Source organism: Pseudoliparis swirei, chromosome 16, assembly GCF_029220125.1.
Source record: "Pseudoliparis swirei isolate HS2019 ecotype Mariana Trench chromosome 16, NWPU_hadal_v1, whole genome shotgun sequence".
In the NCBI taxonomy this organism is placed as follows: Eukaryota; Metazoa; Chordata; class Actinopteri; order Perciformes; family Liparidae; genus Pseudoliparis; species Pseudoliparis swirei.
This window is the reverse complement of record NC_079403.1, coordinates 23,548,046-23,574,450: the sequence shown is the minus strand read 5'-3', so window position 1 is coordinate 23,574,450 and position 26,405 is coordinate 23,548,046. Positions and strand designations below refer to the sequence as shown.

The 26,405-nt window shown below is 48.4% G+C and overlaps 1 protein-coding gene across 1 annotated transcript; it reads left to right on the top strand.

The window, feature by feature from the left end:
- On the top strand, nt 1–26,181 carry LOC130206050 (dolichyl-diphosphooligosaccharide--protein glycosyltransferase subunit STT3B-like). The gene is given in 17 exon segments (XM_056433750.1): nt 1–347; nt 8,438–8,546; nt 9,772–9,848; nt 9,850–10,057; nt 11,156–11,221; nt 13,559–13,658; nt 18,800–18,898; nt 18,989–19,135; nt 19,333–19,381; nt 19,669–19,823; nt 19,919–20,130; nt 20,732–20,919; nt 21,885–22,056; nt 22,281–22,454; nt 24,129–24,242; nt 24,324–24,533; nt 25,342–26,181. Coding segments are annotated over 17 exon segments (2,469 nt in total). The 5' UTR covers nt 1–39; the 3' UTR covers nt 25,423–26,181.
- Nucleotides 26,182–26,405: the final 224 nt, after the last annotated feature.

Below are 26,405 nucleotides of genomic sequence, written 5' to 3'. Positions count from 1 at the left end.
TTTCCTGTCTGATACCAGACCGCGGGGCCGACGTAGAATATGGCGGAGCCTCATCACCCGGTGACCGACAACAAACACAGGGCCTCGCTGAACTCCGCGGCGTCGTACTCGGGCAACGGCCGCAGCAGCACGGCGGTGACGGAGAGAGGCGGCGACGCCGGGCAGGAAGAAGAAGGAGGAGGTGGAGGAGGAGGAGCAGCTGGTCTGCCCTGCGGCCTGTCGCAGCCGGCCGGGTGGCAGTCGCTGCTGTCCGTCACCATCCTGTTCCTGGCCTGGCTGGCCGGCTTCAGCGCGAGGCTCTTCGCCGTCATCCGCTTCGAGAGCATCATCCACGAGTTCGACCCCTGGTGAGTCTGGTCCACACACACACACACACACACACACACACACATACCCACATACACACACACACACACAAACACACCCATGTACACACACATATACACAGACACACATATATAAACACATACACACACAAACACACACATATACATGTGTGTATATATATATATATACACACATACACACATTTACACACTAACACACATACACGTATCCATACACACACACACATATACACACGTATACACGCACACACACACACGCATATACATACACACAAACATTCACAGACATACACACACACATATATATGTGTGTGTATACACATTCACACATATACACGCACATCTAGACATATACACACACATACATATACACATACGTATACACATGCACACATATACACACATGTGCACGCATGTACACACATACATATACACACATATTTACACGTACACATACAAATACACATATACACAAATACATAGATACACACATGTACTCATGTGTACACATATATACACATATATCTATACATACATGCATATATGCACACGTACATACATACACACACATATATATATATATACACACACAGATACAAATGCATACATAGACACATGCACCCATACACACACTCACACACACAATGACAGCTTGCTTCTTTTTTTTTGGGGGGGGGGGGGGGGGTCACATTATAAACGAGGACAATGAAGCGTTCATGTTGAACCCGGAGCAGACGAAGCGGCTCGTGAGCAAAGTCCCCGACAGAGTTCCCTCCTTTGTTTACTCACACCTTCGGGGACCCGATTAGAGGGGTCACCTGGTCATGTGACCTCAGTGCCCCCTCTCCCTCGGTGCACCCTCTCCCTGCACACTGGCGCTGCAGGGTGCAGTGTGTCTGAAGTGTGTATGAACCCGTGTGTGTTTGTCTCTGTGGCCCCTAAGGCCTAACTCCTAACTCCTAACTCCACGTGACTCCACCCGGCTGTCGGATCCGGCTCTTGAAAGTTTCCATCGCCTTTAATACTTGAATGAAAATTCTACCGGCGTGAAGTCTGGAGGACTCTGTCCAATCCTGAGTTGCTTTATTTATTTATTATTTAGTCTCGGCGCTCCGGGGGGCCGTTGCCACGGCGTTGCATCACTGAGTATTTTAACGATGCTTCCGAGACGGATTAAACTGCCAGTTTCTCTTGTCTGCTGAATAAAAGAAGGAGGCCTGGAAGCTGTGGCTGGGTGGAGAGTTCTTCAACCCTGTGTGTGTGTGTGTGTGTGTGTGTGTGTGTGTGTCTTTGGCCAGTTGTTGTTCATGAACAACGGGCTGGACTTTGAACTTGCTCTCAAAGGTGCGGACGGAGTCTCGGCCGCACTGAAGACAGCTCGAGGTTGTGGTGCGTTCAAGGACGTAGAAGCTGCGGACTTTACGGCCTTCGTCCTGCCCACGTCTTCACGACCGATCCCTCACGCTCTCGCAATGTGCTGGTCCTTCTCTTCTTGAAAGAGGCCTCCTCCTCCTGCTCCCCTGTTTCTTCTCTTTCTAGCCTTTCCCCTCCTGCCGATCGTTATTAGTCCTTTTCCTTCAGAAGCGACAGACGGGGGCCAGGAGATCTGACGGCGGCCCGGTGTCAGGCGGGCGGCCCGGTTCGCGGTCACGCTTCGTGGCTTCGAGCTCTGGCTGTGAATCACGAACCGGAACGAAGGAAACGGAGTGACGCGGCTTCATTCGGCCTCGTGTCTCTGTGTGATCCGCCGTCATCTCGCGCCCGGAGCTCCAGCTTCATGAAGAACGGTCGCAGAGGGAGTTTAGATGCAACTAGCGTCACTCGGTGGCCACTACTTTATTTTAGGAAGAATTACATCGAGGCAGACATGAACCGAGACGTCCTGGAGGGGGCGGGGCCTTGTCATCGTGATCGACATCACCAGAAGTCTTCGAGCAGATCATTTCGGCTTTAACCGACATTTTACACAACTTCAAAGTTCTAAGTAGGGATGGGTATCGTATATTTTATTTTTTTAGATACCGATGCTAATCCGATATTTTTAAAACGATACCGGTGTTTAACCGATACTAAAATTAAAAAAACAACGATTGACGACATTAAAGAAAGACTTTTTTTAATTTTTATATTGCCACGGTATATTTCTTTCTTCAACCTGAACAACATATTTACTGTTTAAAAGTATCCTAGAAATATAAATAATACAAAATCTCTGGCTTCAAACTTCAAACTATGAACAATAACAACAGTTTACAGTATATTTAAATCAATATAAATAAATACAAAACACTCTGTGGACAGAAATAAGAGCATATTTAGCCTCTCTGGCTAAAAACCCTCTCGGGTGGTGCCTGGTGGTGTCGATGAGGCCTGGGCACACAGGTAGGGCTGCAACTAACGATTATTTTGATAATCAATTAATCGGTTGATTATTCTATCGATTAATCGGATAAAAAAACAAAAAAACTTTAATTTTCAACCCTTTATTCAAAACAGGGTCCGTACGGTCATGGAAAACCTGGAAAAGTCATGGAATTTTTAAATGGCTATTAGTATGCCTAGAAAAGTAATTGAAAAAAATAAAATCCCAAAATATTTGGAAAAGTAATGCAAATGTGTTTTATTCAAATTTTACTATACACGGTATATATACGGTATGCTTTGGAATTCTCATTGTTAGTTTAAATACGACATCTTCTCACTTTGTCACGTAGACAGAGTTTTCACAAAATGTTTAATCATGGAAATTTGGTTTAAAGTCATGGAAAGGTCCTGGAGATCCACTGGTCAGCATGTGAATGAACCTGTTCACTGGTCACCATGGTGATGAACCGTCACAAACAGACTGACAGCTCTCCTCTCCTGAGCAGTGGTCCCCATGTGGACCGGCACCCTGAACAATACCAGAGACGCGTTACGATTTATTATTTTGTTCACCTGGCCCGCTGCCGTTGAGATTGCAGTGAGACGCGGAAAAAATGTGATGGGGTGCTCTTCACAATAAAACATCTTTGATGGACGTGTCGCGTCTCGGCCAATCAGCTTTCAGATGTCCACAGCGTTTGGGAAGTTAGGTTAGCTTGAATGTTAGTCCGCTACATCTGCTGCTGTCACGCTGCACGGTGTAGCGATACTAACAAAGTACCCGTACGCTAAAAACGATGTGATTTAGCATATTTTTAGTATCGATACTTCATTAAAAGAGCGATCAGAGCGCACGCGCTGCTCCGCTCCGTTAAACGCTGTCTGCACGCGCAGCGCTCACAGCGTCGTGGTTTATCTCCGTTGCCTTTCTCCATGGAAAAATATTTTCCGCTATCCGCCACGGAATAAATAACCACGTTTTCTACGTTATACTCTTGTGGAAATGCCACACACGTCGTGACATGTAGCGCCCTGGTGTCTGGGTTCATAACGTCACCCGGAGGCGCACTTAGCTCCGTGAATGTCTCCGACGACGTGAATGACTTCCGCATCCAGCGCCACGTGAGCAGCAGCAGCCAATTAGATTCATCAACAGAGGAGCAGCTCAGCGCTGATTGGCTCTCACAACGCAGCGTTCCGTCTCTCCCTCCCTCTGGTTTCTCCTGCGCCGCTCTGCGCTCAACTCAACTTTGTTTATACCCCGTGACTTATTGAGCGCCGTAATAATCGCGCGACACAACGAATCGATAATGAAATTCGTTGCCAACTATTTTAATAATAGATTTTTATCGATTTTATCGATTCGTTGTTGCAGCCCTACACACAGGTGTGTGTTTGAAGGTGTTTCATCCACCTCCAGACTGCAGGGTCTGGTCCTGATGGGGTTGAAAAGCGGGACTGTCTTGGCACCGGTTTTCGGTACCCAGCCCTAGAGATGAGACCCGTTACTCGATGGCCGACAGCTTGACCGAGGGAAGAACCCTTCAGGAGAGAACAGAGGAGGATCCCTCTCCAGGATGGACAGAAGAATAGACGTCATGTGACCAGAAGGAATCATTACACACATTAAAACACAGTAACGACACAATGAATACGACAGAGTGGATGAAGAGTTGGTAGTCGACATATTCCACGATCCGGATCTCCACGATGCATCAGGCAGATGGAGGTGGAGATCTAGAAATAGACCCTGAAGTGGGTTTTGCGTTTAGCCCTCATTGTGACATGAAGTCTGCGAGTGAGGACGTACGGCAGCCGGTCACATGGTCAACTTCACCGCTGCCTTTGGAGGAAGTTAAATAACCGGAGTCGAAGGCGAACCCGCTTTTAAAAGTGAGGTATTTTCTGTGCAGCAGATCTGATTCAGAGTTTTTTTGTGTGTTTTGAAAAAGGGATCGATGGGCATTCAGAAAAGTAACTGATGTTGATTGCAGAGCTGCAACATCCCATCAATGGCTGCCGTGTCACATCCCCATTGGATCGCATGGAGCTGTCGTCAAGGTGCTTATTAATGATGACGCGTCAGAAAAAGGTTGTTAATAACATATCTGAGCGTTAAAGCCCACTTCTGTCACATTTGTTTTCCTCCAGGAAAAACTTCCCACCGTGTCCATGTGGGAGATCCTCTTTGTTCACACACGTCACACATTCTGGTTCTTCATTAGCAACCCATCCCGAATGGGGACGAGTCATTTCAAGCCTTCATTGAGATGGGTCGGGGGAAGTGGCCCAAACGATTTAACTGCACAGTTTTACTCCTGTAAATTGGATTTTATGAGGGGGAAGATGACGGGAAGTGATTCTCTTTATGGCCAACCGGGTCACATCGAGGCCTCGACGGCATCGAGCCGTCAACCCTCGGGTCCCAGGTCTTTGTCTCGACTTTATACACTTTCTGAAATTCACTTTTTAAAAAGGCACTTGCATTTGACACATAGCCACATTTTATACATCAAACATTGCAGAACAATCTCCGCTTTCTATATAATGAAGCACCGTTGTCTTTAGGCACGGTGTAAACCGATAATTTGGCCCTTAAAGATGAATGGTTGAAATCCGATTTATTACAATTCTTCAAATCTCTCACCTTCAGAGAAGTGGACCGCCCCGGACGCTGCTTCCACTTCCATGTCCGTGGTGGTCTTATCCAGGAGTCGGGTGACCTTTTCAGAACACTGGTCCTGTCGGACCGAAAGCCCCGAACCCAACGCTATTAAAAGCACAATGACGCACAACAGAGAAAAGCAGCATGTTTGACATTTTACATCCAACAATGTCTTTTTTAGATAAAATTCTGGGACATTCGTTTAAAATTGAAGTCCCGTACCATCTCCGTTCCTTGACTTGTCAAATGAGATGAACTGGTGGTGAAAAGTCCCTTTTGGTTTCAACATGTATGTTTGGTCCTTGGTATCTCGCCGGTTGGTCACGCCCAAAGAGAGACCCGTAGTGAACCGTCGGATGTCTCAGCATTTGGACTACTGTCTCGTGGTTGAGGCTGTTTGGTTGTTAACGAGCTATTCTTTGACTTTTTCCCCATGATTTATGATGTAGTAAATGCACCAAGCGACGGGGACGATGCCCACCAATCAGCAGTGACGCTGTAAGTCAGCCGGAGAAGCTCATATTCATCTGCCAGCAATTACATTTAATTCATCTTAAAAATCCAGAATTGATTGGAAACTATTGTTTTCTAACAAAGCTCCATTCAGCCGCCGCAGTAAGAGGAGAAAAGAGTTGTTTTCCGCTCGTGCCGATACGGGAGATGATTTGAATGTGAATATTAAAAATCGAGTGACTGGCCGCCGTTAACGAGTTCTTTATGAGCGACAGCATTTCTCCTCCTGGCAGCGAGCCGCCGACACATTAGTTTACGCAGTAATCTAATCACGTTATAGGGACGCTGACTAGATGCGTGGTGCCATTTGCTGTATTTATACTGGTTTATAATTGACTGTAAAAAGGTACGTCGAGCTGGTCTTGTTTGTGCGTTCTGTGATATTCGCTCGTCGCTCCTCCGGCAAGTCTCCTCGCTCCGCTAGATGCCGTTTTCTGAACTGGGACGTCCGAAAGGATGAAGAGCTAAGAGCTAGGTCACAAGCCGAAAGGAGTCACATAATGGGGGGGGGGAGAGAAGCGCCCCCGATGACATCACTGTTCACTGTGGTTACAGGCTGATGGCATAGCACGGCAAGTTGCTCCTAAATGTTCCCAGAAAGTGTATTTTTTAAGTAAATAGAGCTTATGCACTGCATCGCTTGCGTACTAAGGGTTGCTAACCCACTCTGACTCACAGGGTGAGTGATGGCGCCGAGCCAACCGGGCTCAACGGAGGTCGGTCTTTGAGTCGTTTGGCCCTCGGCGGGAGGTTGTGGTGCCGCACAGAGTCTCCGTTTGGACTTTGAACTGCCGAGCACCGCAGGAGTGTGTGTTCTGCCTGCAGCCACAGCAGGAGAGTGTGTGTGTGTGTGTGTGTGTGTGTGTGCAGACACCTGGGCTCGATGGCGAGCAGAGATCTGGTCCCGCTGTGTGCCTCGCTGTGTGGAAGTGGCTGGGATCATTATTTTATGATGCAGCACATTTTGGGAGATGCACCTTCAGCTAGCGGCTGTAGACCGAATAATGTAAAGCTCTATGTAGATGTGGCTTCTACCCAACATGAGTTCCAACAGCCAAACATCAGACCTGGTACCTGCGTGGGGGGGGGGGGGGTCAGCTGGCTGCTTGTCTCCTTTCCTCAGCAGTAAACCGATGTTTGCAGCCTCGCCTCCCGACAGCTAGCCAAGCGTCTCCTCATTAAATAATCATCACGCCTGCAGAGAGGCTGAGGCGAGTGTTGTCGGGCCGTTGGCGCCGAAGACGAGCTCAAACCAAACCCTGTGAACTCTGCGTTTCATCAGTTTTGTTTGAGTGTCTTTTTGTTCCTGGCCTGCGGGCTTAAAAGGTCAAAGGTCAAGCATTTAGAGAATCACTAGAGTGCAGAACAGCTGCTTCAAATCCTTGGGACACCATCTTCCCCCTCAGGTTGCTGCTTCTGGACCCTTTTTGTTTTGCCTTGGGCACGAGTCCAGGTCCAACCACGCAACAAAATGTCCATCCATCCATTCATTGTCATCCGCTTATTCCGGGGTCGGGTCGGGGGGGCAGCAGACCCAGCAGGCTGACCCTGACTTCCCTCTCACCCGCAACCTTTTCCAGCTCATTCTGGGGATCCCGAGGCGTTCACAGGCCAGCCGGGAGATGTAATCCCTCCAGCGGGTCCTGGGTCTTCCCAGAGGTCTCCTCCCATTGGACGTGCCTGGAAAACCTCTAAAGGGAGGCGTCCAGGAGGCGCCAATTTCCATTTAGAGAAGAACGTGGAAACGCCATCGTCATCTAACCATCTCTGATGGGTCTCACAGTGGAAACCGACAGACACGTTTACCAACCCTTTGTTTGGCAGTTGCGAGTCATTTACGTATCCTTACCTGGTTCGAGAAAGACCCGGTACCCTACTTCTGTCTGGGGGCGTCTTCTCCTGGATCCTGAGAGCATCTCAGACTCAGGCTGGAAAAGGTTGAAGAGCCCATCGGCCCGAGACGTTCAGAGCGTCTCTTCTGTCCGCTCGGCCTCGAGATACCGCCGGCTTTCTTGGGCTGCGATTAAAAGAGTGTAAGTCTTTCTTTCTTTCGTTCTTTCTTCTTCAATCGAATAACTCTCCTGAGGGGGCTGAGAGTCGTCAACGGTTCTGTTTGAGCCCTCATGGCCGCCTGGAGGAGGGGGAGGAAGGTCCGTTGTATTCCTGGTGACTTTTGTTCTTTGTGTGAATGCCAATGAAACCTTGTGTGGAAGGAAGAGAGAAGTTTGTGCGAGCTTTAGTCTTCCAAGGACGAGGAATCGACAAACGACTGAAACCTGCTGTGAAGGCCTTCACACACAAACCCAACGGCAGCATGTTGGTCCTCAACAAGCTTGATTTTTCTGAGCTTTCACACTTAATTTGAGGCCTTTTGGGGTGGCGAACGAACACAACTCGACCCGTTCTGCACAACGTGATTGGTCGATGCTTTTATTCAAGGTGCAAAAGCTCGGAGAAATGAAGCTTGTTGAGAAGGCTTGAGGTATGATGTCCTCCGTATCCGCTCCTGTGTCTGACAGCAACCTCCCTCCCTCTCTCCCTGCTGCAGGTTCAACTACAGGGCGACTCACCACCTCACCACCAATGGCTTCTACGAGTTCCTCAACTGGTTTGACGAAAGAGCCTGGTACCCTCTGGGTAGGATCGTCGGGGGCACGGTGAGTGTTTGTCGGTGGGGCGGTGCACATGTGGTGTTCAGTGTGTCAGGCGGCTGAGGACCGATTGTGTAGATGTGTGTAGTTCTGGGTGCGTCAGCCCTTTCCCATGTCCTCATGAGTCACATTACCGTGACGGATCGTCAGTCAGCCTCTTCAGCGGCCAGGGTCGCTTTCAACACGTCATTACCCCCCCGACTCGCCTCTGAACGCTTATCCCTCCTCCTCCATTGGCGGCACTCTGTGTGATCTCTCCATTTGGGGTTGATGGAGGGAGAGCTGTCGCGGGTTAACCGTTCACCAGAGGGTTGGCCTTACTGTACGGACATTAGTGCGTCACTGCGACATGTAAGTCCTCCACCTCTCTGGAAACGCTTCCACGGTTAGAACTACATGTAACATAGAGCCAATTTCACACATAAACAAAGACTGAATCGCAAGTTTAATACATTTTTCCAAGAATTGTAAGACTGGAATCTTCCTATACAAACAAGTTTCAAGTATTTCCGATGTTGGGAGGGAAGCATTGATGCTACACTCGCTAAGTATATTTAATTTTCTTTCTTTCGATCATGACTCCTAGTTGTGCTGAGGAACGTAGATGTTAATGGTTTTCCAGAATCTGGTTGAACATTTTCAGCTTTGTTTTTGGCTGCTTTTTCTGATGGTGTGTTCAAAGACTGTCGGAAATAAAAAATATCTGGCGATGATGACGTTTTATTTTTTCATCTTCCCCGTAGGTTAAACGGTGTAATTTTAGCCATCGTTTTAAAGAAAACAAGGTTTTCTATCCCGCCGCTATCCGCTAAGGAGAGAGTAACAAAACTCCACCTTAAATGTCAGTCCACCTTAAGTGTGGGCCAAAGTTGGAGCTAACTTCAGGACTAATCCCGATCGCTCGGCATCCCTTTTCATCACGTCAGTGGAAAGAAGAAAAGGACTAAACTAATTCCTGATTAAAGAAGCTATATTCTTCTGCTCGTCCCTGTTTTTGAGGTATTGTGTTCAACAGGATGTAGTTCACATGCAAACCAGAGGGGGCGATGTAAAGAAAACTCAAACAGGCTTTTGGTTTCTTTAGATATTGTTCCCTGTAACAATCGCCGTCTCGAACCGCGGTTGTCGAGGTGATGAAAGCGCGTGATGGTTATTTATTTGTTCTACTTTTGGGATATCATTCAAATTGTAAATTATGTTTTAAGCAGCATTTTAAAATGCATCCCCCCAGGTGTACCCTGGCCTGATGGTCACGGCGGGCCTCATCCACTACGTGCTCAACCTGCTGCACATCACCGTCCACATCCGGGATGTGCGTGTTCCTGGCGCCGGTGTTCAGCGGCCTGACCTCCATCTCCACCTACCTGCTCACGAAGGAGCTGTGGAACCAGGGGGCGGGGCTACTGGCGGCGTGCTTCATCGCCATCGTGCCCGGCTACATCTCGCGCTCCGTCGCCGGATCCTTCGACAACGAGGGCATCGCCATCTTCGCCCTGCAGTTCACCTACTACCTCTGGGTACGCCCGACACGTGCTGTACCAGGCAGCTGTCCTGGCCCTCCGTTACGCAGCTGGACTGTTAGGGGCGACTGTGGGTCGGTGGTCAGGAGGTCCGTCTGTCAGAGGATCGGCGGTTCGATCCCAGGCTCTGCCCCCCCTAGTCAATGTGTCCTTGAGCAAGACGCTTAACCCTGAATTCCTCCCCATCGCTGTTCTACGGAGTAGGATTGTGAGTTGCTTTTGGATCAAAGTATATTATATTTGGATAAAATTGGGAATAGTGCGAAATAATCAGGTTGCATATCCTAAACTCTGACATTTTTCGGTCGGCCAAGACTCACCGAGAGTCAGGATCCGCAATCTTATTGCAATTCCGTTTCATGTTGGCTTTTCAGACCGTTTCAAATATTCATCAGTCATTTTTTTGAAAATCCACATGAACTACTCCTCACATCTGCAAAATTAGACCCGCCGCTCAGCTTACTTAAACATCATTTATTTTAGACGTATGATCCACACACAGATTTTACCTTTTCTCTCTGCTTCTACACATTCATTCATCCCTCTGGTCTTCAGTGGTTTGTGCATGGCTGAAGTTATTTAAAGGAATAGAATAACCTGATTTAGATTAACTTTAAAGCTGTTTTTTATCCTGTGTATCGGTAATAAATCACTCTGAATATATCCCACCAGACAGAATGAGTCTAGTGGCTGCATCCATACCTCAACCCTTTATACCTTTTCTCCTTCAATCTGATTGGCTCGGCTCCTCCAAATCATCCAACGCCCCTTCAGCCAGGAACAGCGTCTCCCACCCGGGCATTCAATGAGTCAGGTCTCGTTAGCTTCCCTCGTTAGCTGCCCTCGTTAGCTGCCCTTGTGCAAGGTGAAGACGTGTAAGACGCTTCGCTTTGTGGTCATTAACGAGAGAAACGTGACGAGGAAGTCAGACAGTCGTGTCTGGTAAGAGCAACGTGGTAAATCTTCAAGGAATAGTAGCTCAGCTCAGTGGAAGCATATGATGTAAATTAGACTCTGTGTGTGTGAGTATGAGTGTGTGTGTGAGTATGAGTGTGTATGTGAATGTTGCGTAATGCTGTCCTCTGTAAACTACAGGTGAAGTCGGTGAAGACGGGATCCGTCTTCTGGTCCATCGGATGCTGCCTCTCCTACTTCTACATGGTGAGAATACACATTCATTACGTTCTCTTATTATTACGTTATCTACGTATCGTACGACATATGAACCTGACCTCGATCATTATCACGTTATCTACGCACCTTATGGACCCGACTTCGATCATTAATACGTTATGTACTTATCGTACGATATATGGACCTGACCTCGATCATTATCACGTTATTTACTTATCGTACGATATATGTACCTGACCTCGATCATTATCACTTTATTTACGTACTGTAAGATATATGAACCTAACCTTGATCGTTATTGCGTTATCTACGTACCTTATGGACCCGACTTCGATCATTAATACGTTATTTACTTATCGTACGATATATGGACCTAACCTTGATCATTATCACGTTATTTACGTACTGTAAGATATATGGACCTAACCTTGATCGTTATTGCCTTATCTACGTACCTTATGGACCTGACCTTGATCATTATTACGTTATCTACGTACCTTATGGACCTGACCTTGATCATTATTACGTTATCTACGTATCGTACGATATATGGACCTAACCTTGATCGTTATTGCCTTATCTACGTACCTTATGGACCTGACCTTGATCATTATTACGTTATCTACGTATCGCACGATATATGGACCTAACCTTGATCATTATTACGTTATCTACGTACCTCATGGACCTGACCTTGATCATTATTACGTTATCTATGTATTGTATGATATATGGACCTGACCATTATAATGCGATAACATTATCGATAAATCATTTGAATTGGATGTTCTTAACAAAACGAGAACAATTATCTAAATTATTTCTGGGTCTAAAAACAAAGTTAAAGTCATTATTCTGACCGGCTTACCACATTATTCTCCTAACGTGACACTTTAAACCTAACCCTGACGCAAACTGGAAATGTGAGTCATAAACTCGATGAGCAGGAAGTACATTACGCACCGATTTATGAAATGCAAGCAGCCAAAAAAGGTATTACCGTGCCGTGAACATCGATTATCGAGCAAACGTCCTCCGGCGGCCGCTCACCGGCGTCACGCGACACCTGGAGACGAGGAGCACAAAGCACATCGTCATGGTGTTGGCGCTGTAGCTCGTCATGATTTCACAGCTCTCAGGTGGGCCGTGTGGCTTTGCACCCTCCCTCCTGTTGCAACTCATGATAGAAGTGTGTGTGTGTGTGTTGTGAATAAGAGAGGGAGCACAGCAGCCCTTCAGTTCCCAGCCTACAGCCACAATGCTGATTATCGACCGCGGCTGAAAACGCTGCAAAAGATCATAATCCCACGATGACGAGACGCAGGAAACAAACTGTGTGTACGTGACTTTTGCATTTGTGTGCGTGTGCATACCCGAGACTCGATATGAGAAGTGGACTTAGTCATTGAAACCTCACACGTTTGAGGAGTGATGTTCTGAAGCCTGGATTTTGGCAATTTGGCCGTCGCCATCTTGGCTTTTTTTGCAACCAGGAAGTGGAAGTGACCATATTTTGACGGAGGATTAATGCCGGATTCGTCTGTAATGGGGTACCGACCACCTTGTAGCCCCGCCCTAAAGTATGCCCTGATTCATGGTCCCAATCACTTTGTCGAGACTTCACTGTCGTCCATCATCTGTTATTATTAACTTCTTCATCATCTTGCATTACGACCGTCGCCATGTGTTTTTTTTAAAGCAACCAATGAACGAAAGTAACCATATTTGGGATGCCGAAGATTTACGTAGAGACGCCGCATACGTCTGTGGTCGTGGTAATGACGTGTCAATCACTTTGTAGACCCGCCCTAAAGCACACCCTGCCTCATTTGACTCATAATACATCATCTAAATGATGACATCATGCTGTATAGAAGAAGACCTGAAACTAGAGACTGAGACAAAAACTCATGTTTACAATGTTTACTGAGGGAATACATCAAGAGAGAAGTAGAGTCATTTATATAGACTTCTATACAACCAGAGGAGCCCCCTGGTGGTCAGGAGAGAGAATGCAGCTTTAACACATGAAGCATAGACTTCTATACAACCAGAGGAGTCGCCCCCTGGTGGTCAGGAGAGAGAATGCAGCTTTAACACATGAAGCATAGACTTCTATACAACCAGAGGAGTCGCCCCCTGGTGGTCAGGAGAGAGAATGCAGCTTTAACACATGAAGCATAGATTTCTATACAACCAGAGGAGTCGCCCCCTGGTGGTCACTAGAGAGAATGCAGGACACATTGGCTTCACTCTTCAGAACCAGAGGCTGCTTCATATATTCTAAGTGTTGGACCCGTTCATTAACGATGTGGCCGAAGCTCCAGCTCACCTGACGATGCTCTTTTTTCATGTGTCCCACAGGTGTCGGCTTGGGGCGGTTACGTGTTCATCATCAACCTCATCCCCCTTCACGTATTTGTCCTGCTTCTCATGCAGCGCTTCAGTAGGAGGCTCTACATAGGTGAGACACACACACACACCTTTTATGTGGACATTAATTCAAGGACATGGAAAGATGAATTGAGGCTGGGGGACAACAATTTTGCTGATTTAACATTCAGTGTAGAGCATCCAGGATAAACAGACACGGTAAAAGGCTGCACACACACACACACACACACACACACACACACACACACACACACACACACACACACACACACACACACACACACACACACACACACACACACACACACACACACACACACACACACACACACACACACACACACACACACACACACACACACACACACATTTTCTCTACTTTTAAAAGACCCAAAGCCCTGCATATTAATGCAGTGGCTACTGACAGAGTAGCTAGTTATTCTTTGTCATTTCTGCACTGTATTTATATATTTACTGATAATAAATATTAGCCTCCGATTGTTGCATCTTTATTGATTCAGATATCAGGTTTACACAAACCGCCCAGGGGAGAAGAGAAAGAGAAGCGAGGAGATAAAAGTCTGAGATGGAGAGACCGAAACGCAGGAAGGAAGCAGAAAAGAAAAAGAAGATTAGAGCTGTAGTTCCTTCAAAGAGCTCGCCTCTCTGAACTCTCCTTCACACCCAGGGTGCACTGCTCCACACCGAACCCTTCTGTCAGAGCCAACCCACTCACACAGAACCAGGTCAGAGTGAAAATAACCTCACAAGACTGAAGTCCACAAAGCGTGGAATCAAAGGACCGCGAGAACTTTGGTCCGTGGCAGGAAGACGAGGCGGCGGCGCATTCTGCCTTCTCACTCAGGATTATTGGCCACATGAATAATTTAGCATCGAGCCGACTCCTCCCCCCCCCCTCGCCTCCTTTCCGTCTGAAGACCAGCACTTAGTCGTACCGGCTCAGTGCTCCGGGATGCCTCGGCCTCAATTCTGACTCCGGTCTGTGACCCTCTTCCCCCCCCCCCACGTCGATTACCGTAATGAATAATCTCACCAGCGGAATAGAAAGCATAGAGCATCACCACTCTGATGGAGGCCTGGACTCTCTAGTGGGCATCGGCTCGGCTGCTGGGTCGCGGTACCGATCCGGATCCAGCATCAAGCTCTCAGGTGCCGCCTACCGGGATACTTTAACAAAGTCTCGGTTAAATGTAATTCGATTCGACTTGATGAGCCTTCTTTTGGAGACGTAGAGGACCACGTCGTTTAGTTTGGACCCATTTTCATTTAATTCTGTGTAGATTCTGGCGGGCCAGAACCAGGGTGCCTTTTAGAAAACCTAATTTTACTGCAGCAGGGTCTGACAGTCTGCCCCGCTCGGTCCTGGTAGCTTTAAGGCAGTGGTCGCCAACCCGTCGATCGCGATCGACCGGTCGAACTCGGAGACGTTCCCTGTCGATCTCCAAAATAAAATGAAAATAAAATCAGAAACACATTGTTCCTCGTTCTCGAACATTTTCTGAAGTGTCTTCTGAAACGTTTTCTTCCTGACTGGAAGATCGACGTCAGAAAAGATCTCCACCTGATTTTAATGAACGCCTGAAAGCGGGTTCTCTGACAGCCGTGTTGTCAGCTGTGCTCCCCGAAAGAGGGGAGCGTACCACAAGTGAGGCGCAGGAAATGCAGAAAGACCTTTATTCATAACTTTACATATTACACAAGTTCAAAGTACAAGGACATACAACTACGTCATCAATAAATAAATGTTGTAATGCCTGTACCTTAGTGTAAATGTTTATGTTACGGCATTTACAGATTACGCCTGCGCATGCGCAACTGCCGAGATTATTGCCGATTTGCCAGGTTTTACCTCCGTGAGATCGGCTTTTCTGCTTTTGTCCTTCAAAACAAAAGCTCAACATTGAGCTTTTTTTTCTTGTCTGATGGAGCAATCTGGTTTACTTGAAAGTGATTGCAATTATATTTATTCTATTATTTGAAAAAGCACAGATGCAGGAGTCACAAATGGTGATTCTCATATTTATTATTATTATAATTATTTAAATCTGAGGATGTCTTTAGAGCTGATGTGAATGTATTCACCAACGGACTGACTTCAGAACCAGTCCCAGATGATAAAACTTTCATGAATACCACATTTGCCCCGAAAAACTCGTCAGTGAAGTTGAGAAAATCACCAAATCAAAGACCAGGAGCTGGATTACTGACAGCAGCTCACAGACGGCCTCAGACTCTGTGCTTATGAACTAACTACAAGCTCACAGACAGAGTTCAGTCACAGCCATCACACTGACTGGAGTCACATGACTTGATGGCATTATGGTGAGAGCTGAACTTACATGAGTTGCACTGACTGATCATGTTGTCAGTGTCGTGTTGTAATGTAAATAAATACAACATTTATATTGGTAGTTCATCCAGCTGCTCATTGAAATGTGTTTTTTCTTGTTCATATTGTGTGTGGTGAACAAATATCTTACTTTTTATATTGCACTTAAATTCTGTGTTCCTGGTCTCATCAATTTGAAAGCTGGACCAATGTGTTTTGATTTCATTCAATTAGAATTAGGCCAAATAAAAAGCCTCAAGTCATAAATCCAGTCTGGACCGTCGTTTTCTCTCAACGCCTCAATAGGTAGATCTTCAGAATCAGAATCAGAATCAGAAACAGGTTTATTGCCAAAGAATGAATGTTTTCACAAACAAACGAGGAATTTTTTTTGGTGGAAGGTGCAACATTTGGACATGACAAACAACAATCAACGCAAGGAGGGAGGAGGAGTGGGAGGAAGAGGGAGGAGGAGGAAGAGGAAGGAGCGGGAAGAAGGAGGAGAGAGGAAGGTGGAAGAAGAGGTGGTAGTCCTGGGGGTGACAGTCAGTCAGTCCCGGGGTCCATTGATGAGCCCGACCGCCGTCGGAAAAAGCTATTGGTGTGGCGGGAGGTCGTGGTCATGATGGACGCAGCCTCCTCCCGAGGAGGGACTCGAACAGGAGTGTCCAGGGTGGGAGGGTCGGCGACAATCTTTCTGACCCGCTTCAGTGACCTGAGAGTGAACAGGATCTCGAGGAAGGTCAGGTTGCCGCCGATAACACTCTCGGCCGAGCTAATGATGCTCTGCAGCCTGCGCTTGTCTTTGGCTGTGGCTGCAGGGTGCCAGGCGGTGATGGAGGAGCAGATGATGGACTCAACGATGGCCGTGTAGAACTGTACCATCATCTTCCCTGGCAGGTTGAATTTCCTCAGCTGCCTCAGGAAGAACATCCTCTGCTGGGCCTTCTTGGAGATGGAGCCGATGTTCAGCTCCCACTTGAGGTCCTGGGAGATGATGGAGCCCAGGAAGCGGTAGGACTCCACAGCGTCGGGGGAGTCACACAGGATGAGAGGGCGGGTGGGGCTGCATTCCTCCTGAAATCCACAACCATCTCCACTGTCTTCAGGCGTTGAGCTCCAGGTTGTTCTGGCTGCACCAGGTCACCAGGTGGTCAGTCTCCCACCTGTAGGCGGTCTCGTCCCGCCAGAGATGAGTCCAATGAGGGTGGTGTCATCCATGAACTTTAGGAGCTTGACGGACTGGTGACTGGAGGTGCAGCTGTTGGTGTACAGGGAGAACAGCAGAGGGAGAGAACACAGCCTTGGGGGAACCCGTGCTGGTGGTCCGGGAGCCTGAGACGTGTTTCCCCAGCCTCACGTGCTGCTTCCTGTCGGTCAGGAAGTCTGTGATCCACCTGCAGGTGGAGTCGGGCACGTGCAGCTGGGAGAGCTTGTCCTGCAACAGGGACGGGATGATTGTATTGAAAGCAGAGCTGAAGTCCACAAACAGGATCCTGGCGTAGGTTCCTCGGGAGTCCAGATGCTGGAGGATGTAGTGAAGGGCCATGTTGACTGCATCGTCTGCAGACCTGTTGGCTCTGTAGGCGAACTGCAGGGGGTCCAGGAGTGGGTCGGTGATGGTCTTGAGGTGTGACAGGACCAAGCGTTCAAAGGACTTCATGACCACAGAGGTCAGGCGGCGGGCCTGTAGTCATTGAGTCCTGTGATCTTGGGTTTTTGGGGACGGGGATGATGGTGGAGGCCTTGAAGCAGGCTGTAACGTGGCATGTCTCCAGGGAGCAGTTGAAGATGGCGGTGAACACCGGAGACAGCTGGTCAGCACAGTGCTTCAGGGTGGAGGGAGACGAGTCCGGGCCCGCTGCTGCGGGGTTCTGCTTTTAAACAGCCTGTTGACGGCTCTCTCCAGGATGACGAGGGGCGTCGCTGAGTTGATGGAGGGTGCTCCAGAGGTGTGAGCCCCTGATGGGCTGGGGGAGGGTGGGCTGATGGTCTGTGGCTTGCCGGTCATGAAGGTGGAGGTCAGTGATCTTGGGCTCAAAAAGGTTGGTGACCACTGCTTTAAGGAACCTCTTAAATTACAGAAATGACCATTTAGGATTATTCCAGATGTTTGGCGTCTTCAGCGTTTAACTCGGCAAAGTGGACTTTTTAACTTGAGCTACACTTTTTCTATATTGTTGTTTTTTTGTTGTATTTTATTCAGTCAATCTTTGCAATACAATACAATATTATTCTATATAATATACAACACAGAAAGACTGAAAAGGTAAAGGTAGAAGCAAAAATGCTTAAAGACTGAAAAGGTCTATCCTAAATTATTATTATCAAATAAATCACATAATTATTATGAAATAAAGAAAAAGAAAATAAATAATTAATATATATATATACAAACATCTTTCATATACGTACATTTCAATCACAATTAAAACCTTAAAACTAGTTTTATAAATAATACTTATGGGGAAAAAAAGTGAAAAAGTTCTGTAATCTTAATTTAAGGCTGAAAATATATCAACAAACTCTCCACCTGTTTGAGTAGCGTTCACAAACTGCACACTTTTTAAAGAATAAAACTGGGAAAATTCAGGTAGTTTATTTTGAAACCCTGGTAACTTGCTTATTAGAGATTTCAGCTGCAACTAGAAGATTGAGATTATCGGATCATTATTGATTTGTTCAAGAAATCTGTAGAATAAAGACTTGCTAGCAAAGACGCTGCATCCACCTCCAGGTGTATCACGGTGTAACGCGTAGAGAAGCGACCCCGATCCAAATGATGACATCATGTTCAATTCATTCATATTTTTAAGTGATTCAATCTCGCCGTGGCTTAACTCGCTCCTCTCTCCCCGCAGCCTACAGCACCTTCTACATCATCGGCCTGGTCCTGTCCATGCAGATCCCCTTCGTCGGCTTCCAGCCAATCAGGACCAGCGAACACATGGCGGCAGCAGGTCAGTGACCCGGTCTGGCCGGTGATTTGGGTTTTACTGCCGCCGGGTGGGCAGGAGGAACATTTCCAAGCCGTCTCCGTGTCCCCACAGGCGTGTTCGTGCTGCTCCAGATCTACGCCTTCCTGCAGTACCTGAAGGACCGGCTGACCCGGCAGGAGTTCCAGACCCTGTTCTTCCTGGCCGTGTCTCTGGCCGCCGGAGCGGTGTTCATGTCCGTCATCTACCTGACGTACACAGGTGGGTTCACGCCGCCCGACGGAGGCCTCTTCCCCGTGTCTGCACCTCACGTCGTGACCGCTGAGATGCAGTGAAATGAACCGTTTGTTCACGGGAGAATAAAACACCCTGAAGCCCCGCCCCCTGAAGCCCCGCCCCCTCCGCTGCTCCGAGGCCGTTCGCTCGTTGACGTGTGTGTGTGTGTGTTTCACCCTCAGGGTACATCGCTCCGTGGAGCGGGCGCTTCTACTCCCTCTGGGATACGGGGTGAGTCCTCTCGGCTCACATCTCACACCTTAGAGCAGCGCTGATGATAATTATATTTTAATTATGTGAGTAACAGATCTTCTTATGAATCCGTGAGAAACAGAAAGGAGGAGAGTTCCTTGTAAAGAGTTTTTCCAGCTCGTCTGCTTGTTGATGTTATTATTCCAACTTAAGTCCATCTATTGATTCAGTCCACAGTTTCATAAACACAGCTTCTGATCTGAGCGGTTCTTTAGAGACGGTGGAATAAAATGGACATTATATTTCTCACGCTCGGTCCTCCGCAGCTACGCGAAGATCCACATCCCCATCATCGCGTCGGTCTCGGAGCACCAGCCCACCACCTGGGTGTCCTTCTTCTTCGACCTGCACATCCTCGTCTGCACCTTCCCAGCCGGCCTCTGGTTCTGCATCAAGAACATCAACGACGAGCGCGTCTTCGGTAACCGAGCCGACGGGCACGCCGTCGCATAATAATGAGATGAAACTCACCGAGCTTAACATCCTGGTATCCCCCCCTCCCCCTCCTCACACCAGTGGCCCTGTATGCCATCAGCGCCGTCTACTTTGCCGGCGTGATGGTGCGCCTGATGCTGACCCTGACCCCGGTGGTGTGCATGCTGTCGGCGGTGGCGTTCTCCAGCGTCTTCGAGCATTACCTGGGCGACGACATGAAGAGGCAGAGCCCGCCGGCTGAGGACAGCAGCGACGAGGACGACCGCAAGAACGCCGGCAACCTCTACGACAAGGTGGGCCTCCTGTTGCAGTGGAACACGTGACGCAGAAAGATTCCTCTGGTTGTATAGAAGTCTATGCTTCATGTGTTAAAGCTGCATTCTCTCTAGTGACCAGCAGGGGGCGACTCCTCTGGTTGTATGTAAGTCTATGCTTCATGTGTTAAAGCTGCATTCTCTCTAGTGACAACCAGGGGGCGACACCTCTGGTTGTATAGAAGTCTATGCTTTGTGTGTTAAGGCTGCATTCTCTCTAGTGACCACCAGGGGGCGACTCCTCTGGTTGTATAGAAGTCTATGCTTCGAGTGTTAAAGCTGCATTCTCTCTAGTGACCACCAGGGAGAGACTCCTCTGGTTGTATAGAAGTATATGCTTCATGTGTTGACGCTGCATTCTCTCTAGTGACCACCAGGGGGTGACTCCTCTGGTTGTATAGAAGTATATGCTTCATGTGTTGAAGCTGCATTCTCTCTAGTGACCACCAGGGGGCGACTCCTCTGGTTGTATAGAAGTCTATGCTTCGTGTGTTAAAGCTGCATTCTCTCTAGTGACCACCAGGGGGCGACTCCTCTGGTTGTATAGAAGCCCTGTGTTGAAGCTGCGTTCCCCCCGCAGGCCGGTAAGGTGCGTAAACACGTGTCCGAGCAGGAGAAGGCCGAGGAGGGCCTCGGCCCCAACGTCAAGTCCATCGTCACGATGCTGATGCTGATGCTGCTCATGATGTTCGCCGTGCACTGCACCTGGGTCACCAGCAACGCCTACTCCAGCCCCAGCGTGGTGCTGGCGTCCTACAACAACGACGGGTGAGGACGATACCGCGGACACGGTCATTTATACAGTAGTGATGGTACATGTGTGTGTGTGTGTGTGTGTGTGTGTCGTCCTTTAGTCTCCCACTGTGGGGTTTCTGTTTGCTCCCACAGCAATAAAGACGTTGTCTCGAATGCACTGAATATAATATATCATATGTTTATTAAAAAGCGATTCATACATGTGATATAACTGTCATGATCGATGAATCGGACCGGCGTGTAGGAGGAGGGGCCAATAATGTGTTTTTCACTAAATTAAGTAGGCGGAGCTTATGGCTCTGAGGCCTTTTGTGGAGATGGACATGTATGAAACACATGTATATCTATATATATGATATATATATAGATATATAGATGGCTATTTTCACCAAGCCTGACAAGCTTGCCAAATGTGGAGGCTTTTGGAGTATAGCAAGTACCCACAATGCAATGCACCCAATGTACACAGATACAAAGCGGAATGATGATATTAACGATAAATCTTCGAAATACAATAGTCACAAGGACCCTAATAATAAAAATTAGAATAACAATAAGACCTAATAATGCATTTTATTTGAAATGCACTTTTCATTCAAATGTACCCAGAACAACAAAAACAACATAATTAAAACAAATTATAATAATAAAATATAAGAGCTGAGTAAAAGTCAAAAACTGAATAAAAGGTTTTTGATAGGCCGGTTTTAAAGAGTCCAGGGTCACGGGGTCAGGGAGACGGTTCCATAAGCGTAAAGCCTACATTTAAAGAATTGGTATCAGCAGAGGGACAGCAGGATTTAAAATAAATGTAAAGTAGAATTTAACTACAATAAATGCTGAGAGCAGCAAATCAAGGGGCCCCAAAACTGTGCCTCACAACAGACAATTGTGAACTGGCCCTTTAAGGTGATGCTGGTTTCATTAACGTCCGCCTCCTCCTGCCTTCTCCTCCTCGCCGCGGCGTTCTCCTCCAGCTCGCGTAACATCCTGGACGACTTCAGGGAGGCGTACTATTGGCTGAGGCAGAACACGGACGAGCACGCCAGGGTGATGTCGTGGTGGGACTACGGCTACCAGATCGCGGGCATGGCCAACAGAACCACGCTGGTGGACAACAACACGTGGAACAACAGCCACATCGCGCTGGTGAGGGTCTGAGCTCTGAATGTCTGCTGTGACTGGCCACAAGGTGGCGCTGTAGCTAATGGCCAAACACGCCTCACACACTTGAGTCCTATTACCTTGGAAGGTAACGTTTACAAACGAATCTGAGCAGTTGGTCGAAACGTCCCTCACTTGCAGCCCCTGGTGGCCACAGCGTGGTATTACACACGTGGTTTTGTGCCTGACGGTAACGAGTTCCCCCTCAGGTGGGCAAAGCCATGTCGTCCAATGAGAGCGCGGCGTACGACATCATGCGGTCGCTGGACGTCGACTACGTGCTCATCATCTTCGGCGGCGTCATCGGATACTCGGGAGACGACATCAACAAGTTCCTGTGGATGGTTCGCATCGCAGAGGGGGAGCACCCCCGGGACATCAGGGTGAGACACACACACACACACACACCCCCGGGACATCAGGGTGAGACACACACACACACACACACACCCCCCCGGGACATCAGGGTGAGACACACACACACACACACACCCCGGGACATCAGGGTGAGACACACACACACACACACACACCCCCGGGACATCAGGGTGAGACACACACACACACACACACACACACCCCGGGACATCAGGGTGAGACACACACACACACACACACACACACACCCCGGGACATCAGGGTGAGACACACACACACACACACACCCCCGGGACATCAGGGTGAGACACACACACACACACACACACACACCCCCGGGACATCAGGGTGAGACACACACACACACCCCCGGGACATCAGGGTGAGACACACACACACACACCCGGGACATCAGGGTGAGACACACACACACACACACCCCGGGACATCAGGGTGAGACACACACACACACACACCCCCGGGACATCAGGGTGACACACACACACACACACCCACGGGACATCAGGGTGAGACACACACACACACACACACACCCCTGGGACATCAGGGTGAGACACACACACACACACCCCCGGGACATCAGGGTGAGACACACACACACACACACCCCCGGGACATCAGGGTGAGACACACACACACACACACACACACACCCCGGGACATCAGGGTGAGACACACACACACACACACACACACACCCCGGGACATCAGGGTGAGACACACACACACACACACACACCCCGGGACATCAGGGTGAGACACACACACACACACCCGGGACATCAGGGTGAGACACACACACACACCCCCGGGACATCAGGGTGAGACACACACACACACACACACCCCCGGGACATCAGGGTGAGACACACACACACACACACACACACACCCCCGGGACATCAGGGTGAGACACACACACACACACACACACACACCCGGGACATCAGGGTGAGACACACACACACACACACACACCCCCGGGACATCAGGGTGAGACACACACACACACACCCGGGACATCAGGGTGAGACACACACACACACACACCGGGACATCAGGGTGAGACACACACACACACACACACACACACACACACACACACACACACACCCCCCCGGGACATCAGGGTGAGACACACACACACACACACACCCCCGGGACATCAGGGTGAGACACACACACACACACACACACACACACACACACCCCCGGGACATCAGGGTGAGACACACACACACACACACACCCCCGGGACATCAGGGTGAGACACACACACACACACACCCCCGGGACATCAGGGTGAGACACACACACACACACACACACCCCGGGACATCAGGGTGAGACACACACACACACACACACACACCCCGGGACATCAGGGTGAGACACACACACACACACACACCCCCCCGGGACATCAGGGTGAGACACACACACACACACACACATCAGGGTGAGACACACACACACACACACACACACACACACACCCCGGACATCAGGGTGAGACACACACACACACACACAGTGTTGTTTCTGGGTAAGTGGTTAATATTCACTCTGAGCTTCTTCTGGATGTCTCCTCTGTCCTCTGTCCTCTCTCCTCTGTCCTCTGTCCTCTCTCCTCTGTCCTCCTCCCTCCTCTACTCCAGGAAAGCGACTACTTCACCCCTCAGGGCGAGTTCAGGGTGGACAAAGCCGGCTCCCCGACGTTCCTCAACTGCCTCATGTACAAGATGTCGTACTACCGCTTCGGGGAGATGCAGGTGAGTCGACGACCAATCACAGGAGAGCCTGGAGAGGAGCGCCGCGGCCTCACCCCCCCCCCCCCCCCCTCTTCCCTTCAGCTGGACTTCCGGACGCCGCCCGGCTTCGACCGGACGCGCAACGCCGAGATCGGCAACAAGGACATCAAGCTGAAGCACCTGGAGGAGGCCTTCACCTCGGAGCACTGGCTGGTCAGGATCTACAAGGTGAAGCGGCCGGAGAACCGGGACCGCGTGGAGCGCCAGCTGAGGGGCGCCGACGCCACGCGGCAGAAGTTCACCTCCAGAAAGGTGAGCGAGGGGTCGACGTCATGCTCAGGTGTGGTTACAGCGAGGGATTCAGATCGGCTCCCCGAGCTCCTCCCACGATGCGTTGGGACCGGCGCCGAGAGGTCGGGTTCGACCCCGAGGTCACCTCCTCTCTTTAGAACTTTTGTCGAGGCCAAAAGTCCAAAGATGACCCACTAAAGTCCTTTCCTAACCACTTGTCCTTGAGAGTTCACGAGGAGTTAGGAGTTAGGAAAAGACAACGCGGCGTTTAGAGAATCCGACTCAAAGGCGAACAGATTTGATTTAAGAGGTCAAAGGTCAGTGACCTCACGAAACTCACTGATGATGAGACATGTGTCATGGGGTGACTGGATGATGATGTGATGACATTCTTTTCTATTTATTTCTTTACTCTCTTTGAAGGTGAGTCATGTTCTATTTACATGATTAATTTATGCATGTGGTTAGAATATTTAATTCTGTGTATATATTTATTTATACATATATTTATTTTTTATATATTTATATTTATTTATTTATATATTTATTTATGTCTATATATTTATTTATAAATACATATTTATTTATATACATTTATATTTATTTATACACTTATTTATATTTATACATATTTATATATGTATGTATATATTTATTTATTCATATTTATGTCTATATATTTATGTATGAATAGATATTTATTTATATACATTTATTTATATATTTATTTATTTTGCCCTGCACACCTGATGTCTTAAACTTCTCTGTATTTGTTCGTTTTTACTTCCTGTGTTTTACTTCCTGTGTTTTACTTCCTGTGCCCCCGCAGACGGCCAAGAGGAAGCGCGGCTCCATCAGGAACACGCTCTCCCTCAAGAAGGGCAAGAAGCTCACCAGGAGATCTTTGTAGGGCGGAGAGGGAGGAGACCAAAAAAATCATACAACAACAACAAAACATTCAACAAAAATAAAAAGCAGCAGCAGTGAATCCACCGATGAACACGGTCACCGAGCCTGGAAATGTGACCCCCCCCCCCCCCCAGGCGACAGGAAGCAGACGCCAACCACGAGACTGCACGCCATTCCTAAATGGACAACTGGTACAAGTCGTCCATTTAATCCGTCTGAGACGACGAGAGGCGTTCAGGTACCTCAACACATATCGCACATCTCATATCCAAGAGGCCACGAACGCCCCCGAGTCTGCACTTTGCCAGCTTGGGGGGGCGTGTCGCGCGCTCAGTCCATCAGAACCCGTCCAGCGGTGACCTGCGTTTATTCATATTTAAGGGTCACTGAGTTGCTACCGTTCTGTCCCGTTGCTCCTGAACGTTACATCTAAACTACAAAACTCGTTAGTTCCGTGTGTGTGTTCTTTTTAAACCGCCCAGCAGCATCTCGAGCTCTTCCACTTCGACACGTCGTCTTTGTTTTCCTTCTCATACGACTAGTGATCCGTTCTTTGTAATTTGGTTAAACGGTTTCTTCCAAATCGTCTTTAGTTCTCGTTTCTCGACGACGTCCCGAGGAACGCCACTAGTTCTCGAGCCGGAGCGTCGGATCCATTCGGTCCTTTTTGATATCGGTCGAGGTTTCTTCCATCAGTTGTAAAGATCTGGACGAGGTGAGAATGAGACGCGCCCTTTTCTGAATAAAGAGGTTGAAATGACGCCGCATGGTTTCCTTCTTTTACACACCTGCAAACTCATGAGGGGAGAAAAGCTCGGGGGGGAGGAGTTAGATTTTTTTGGGGTCGCCACAAAACCTGAAGCTTATATAACGATACGGTCTTTTGATTATTCTGACAACCTGTAAACTCATCTGAATATCATCATAATAATACACATTTTAACAAGAGGTCCTCCACTCAGTGCTCGCACCCCAATAATAAGA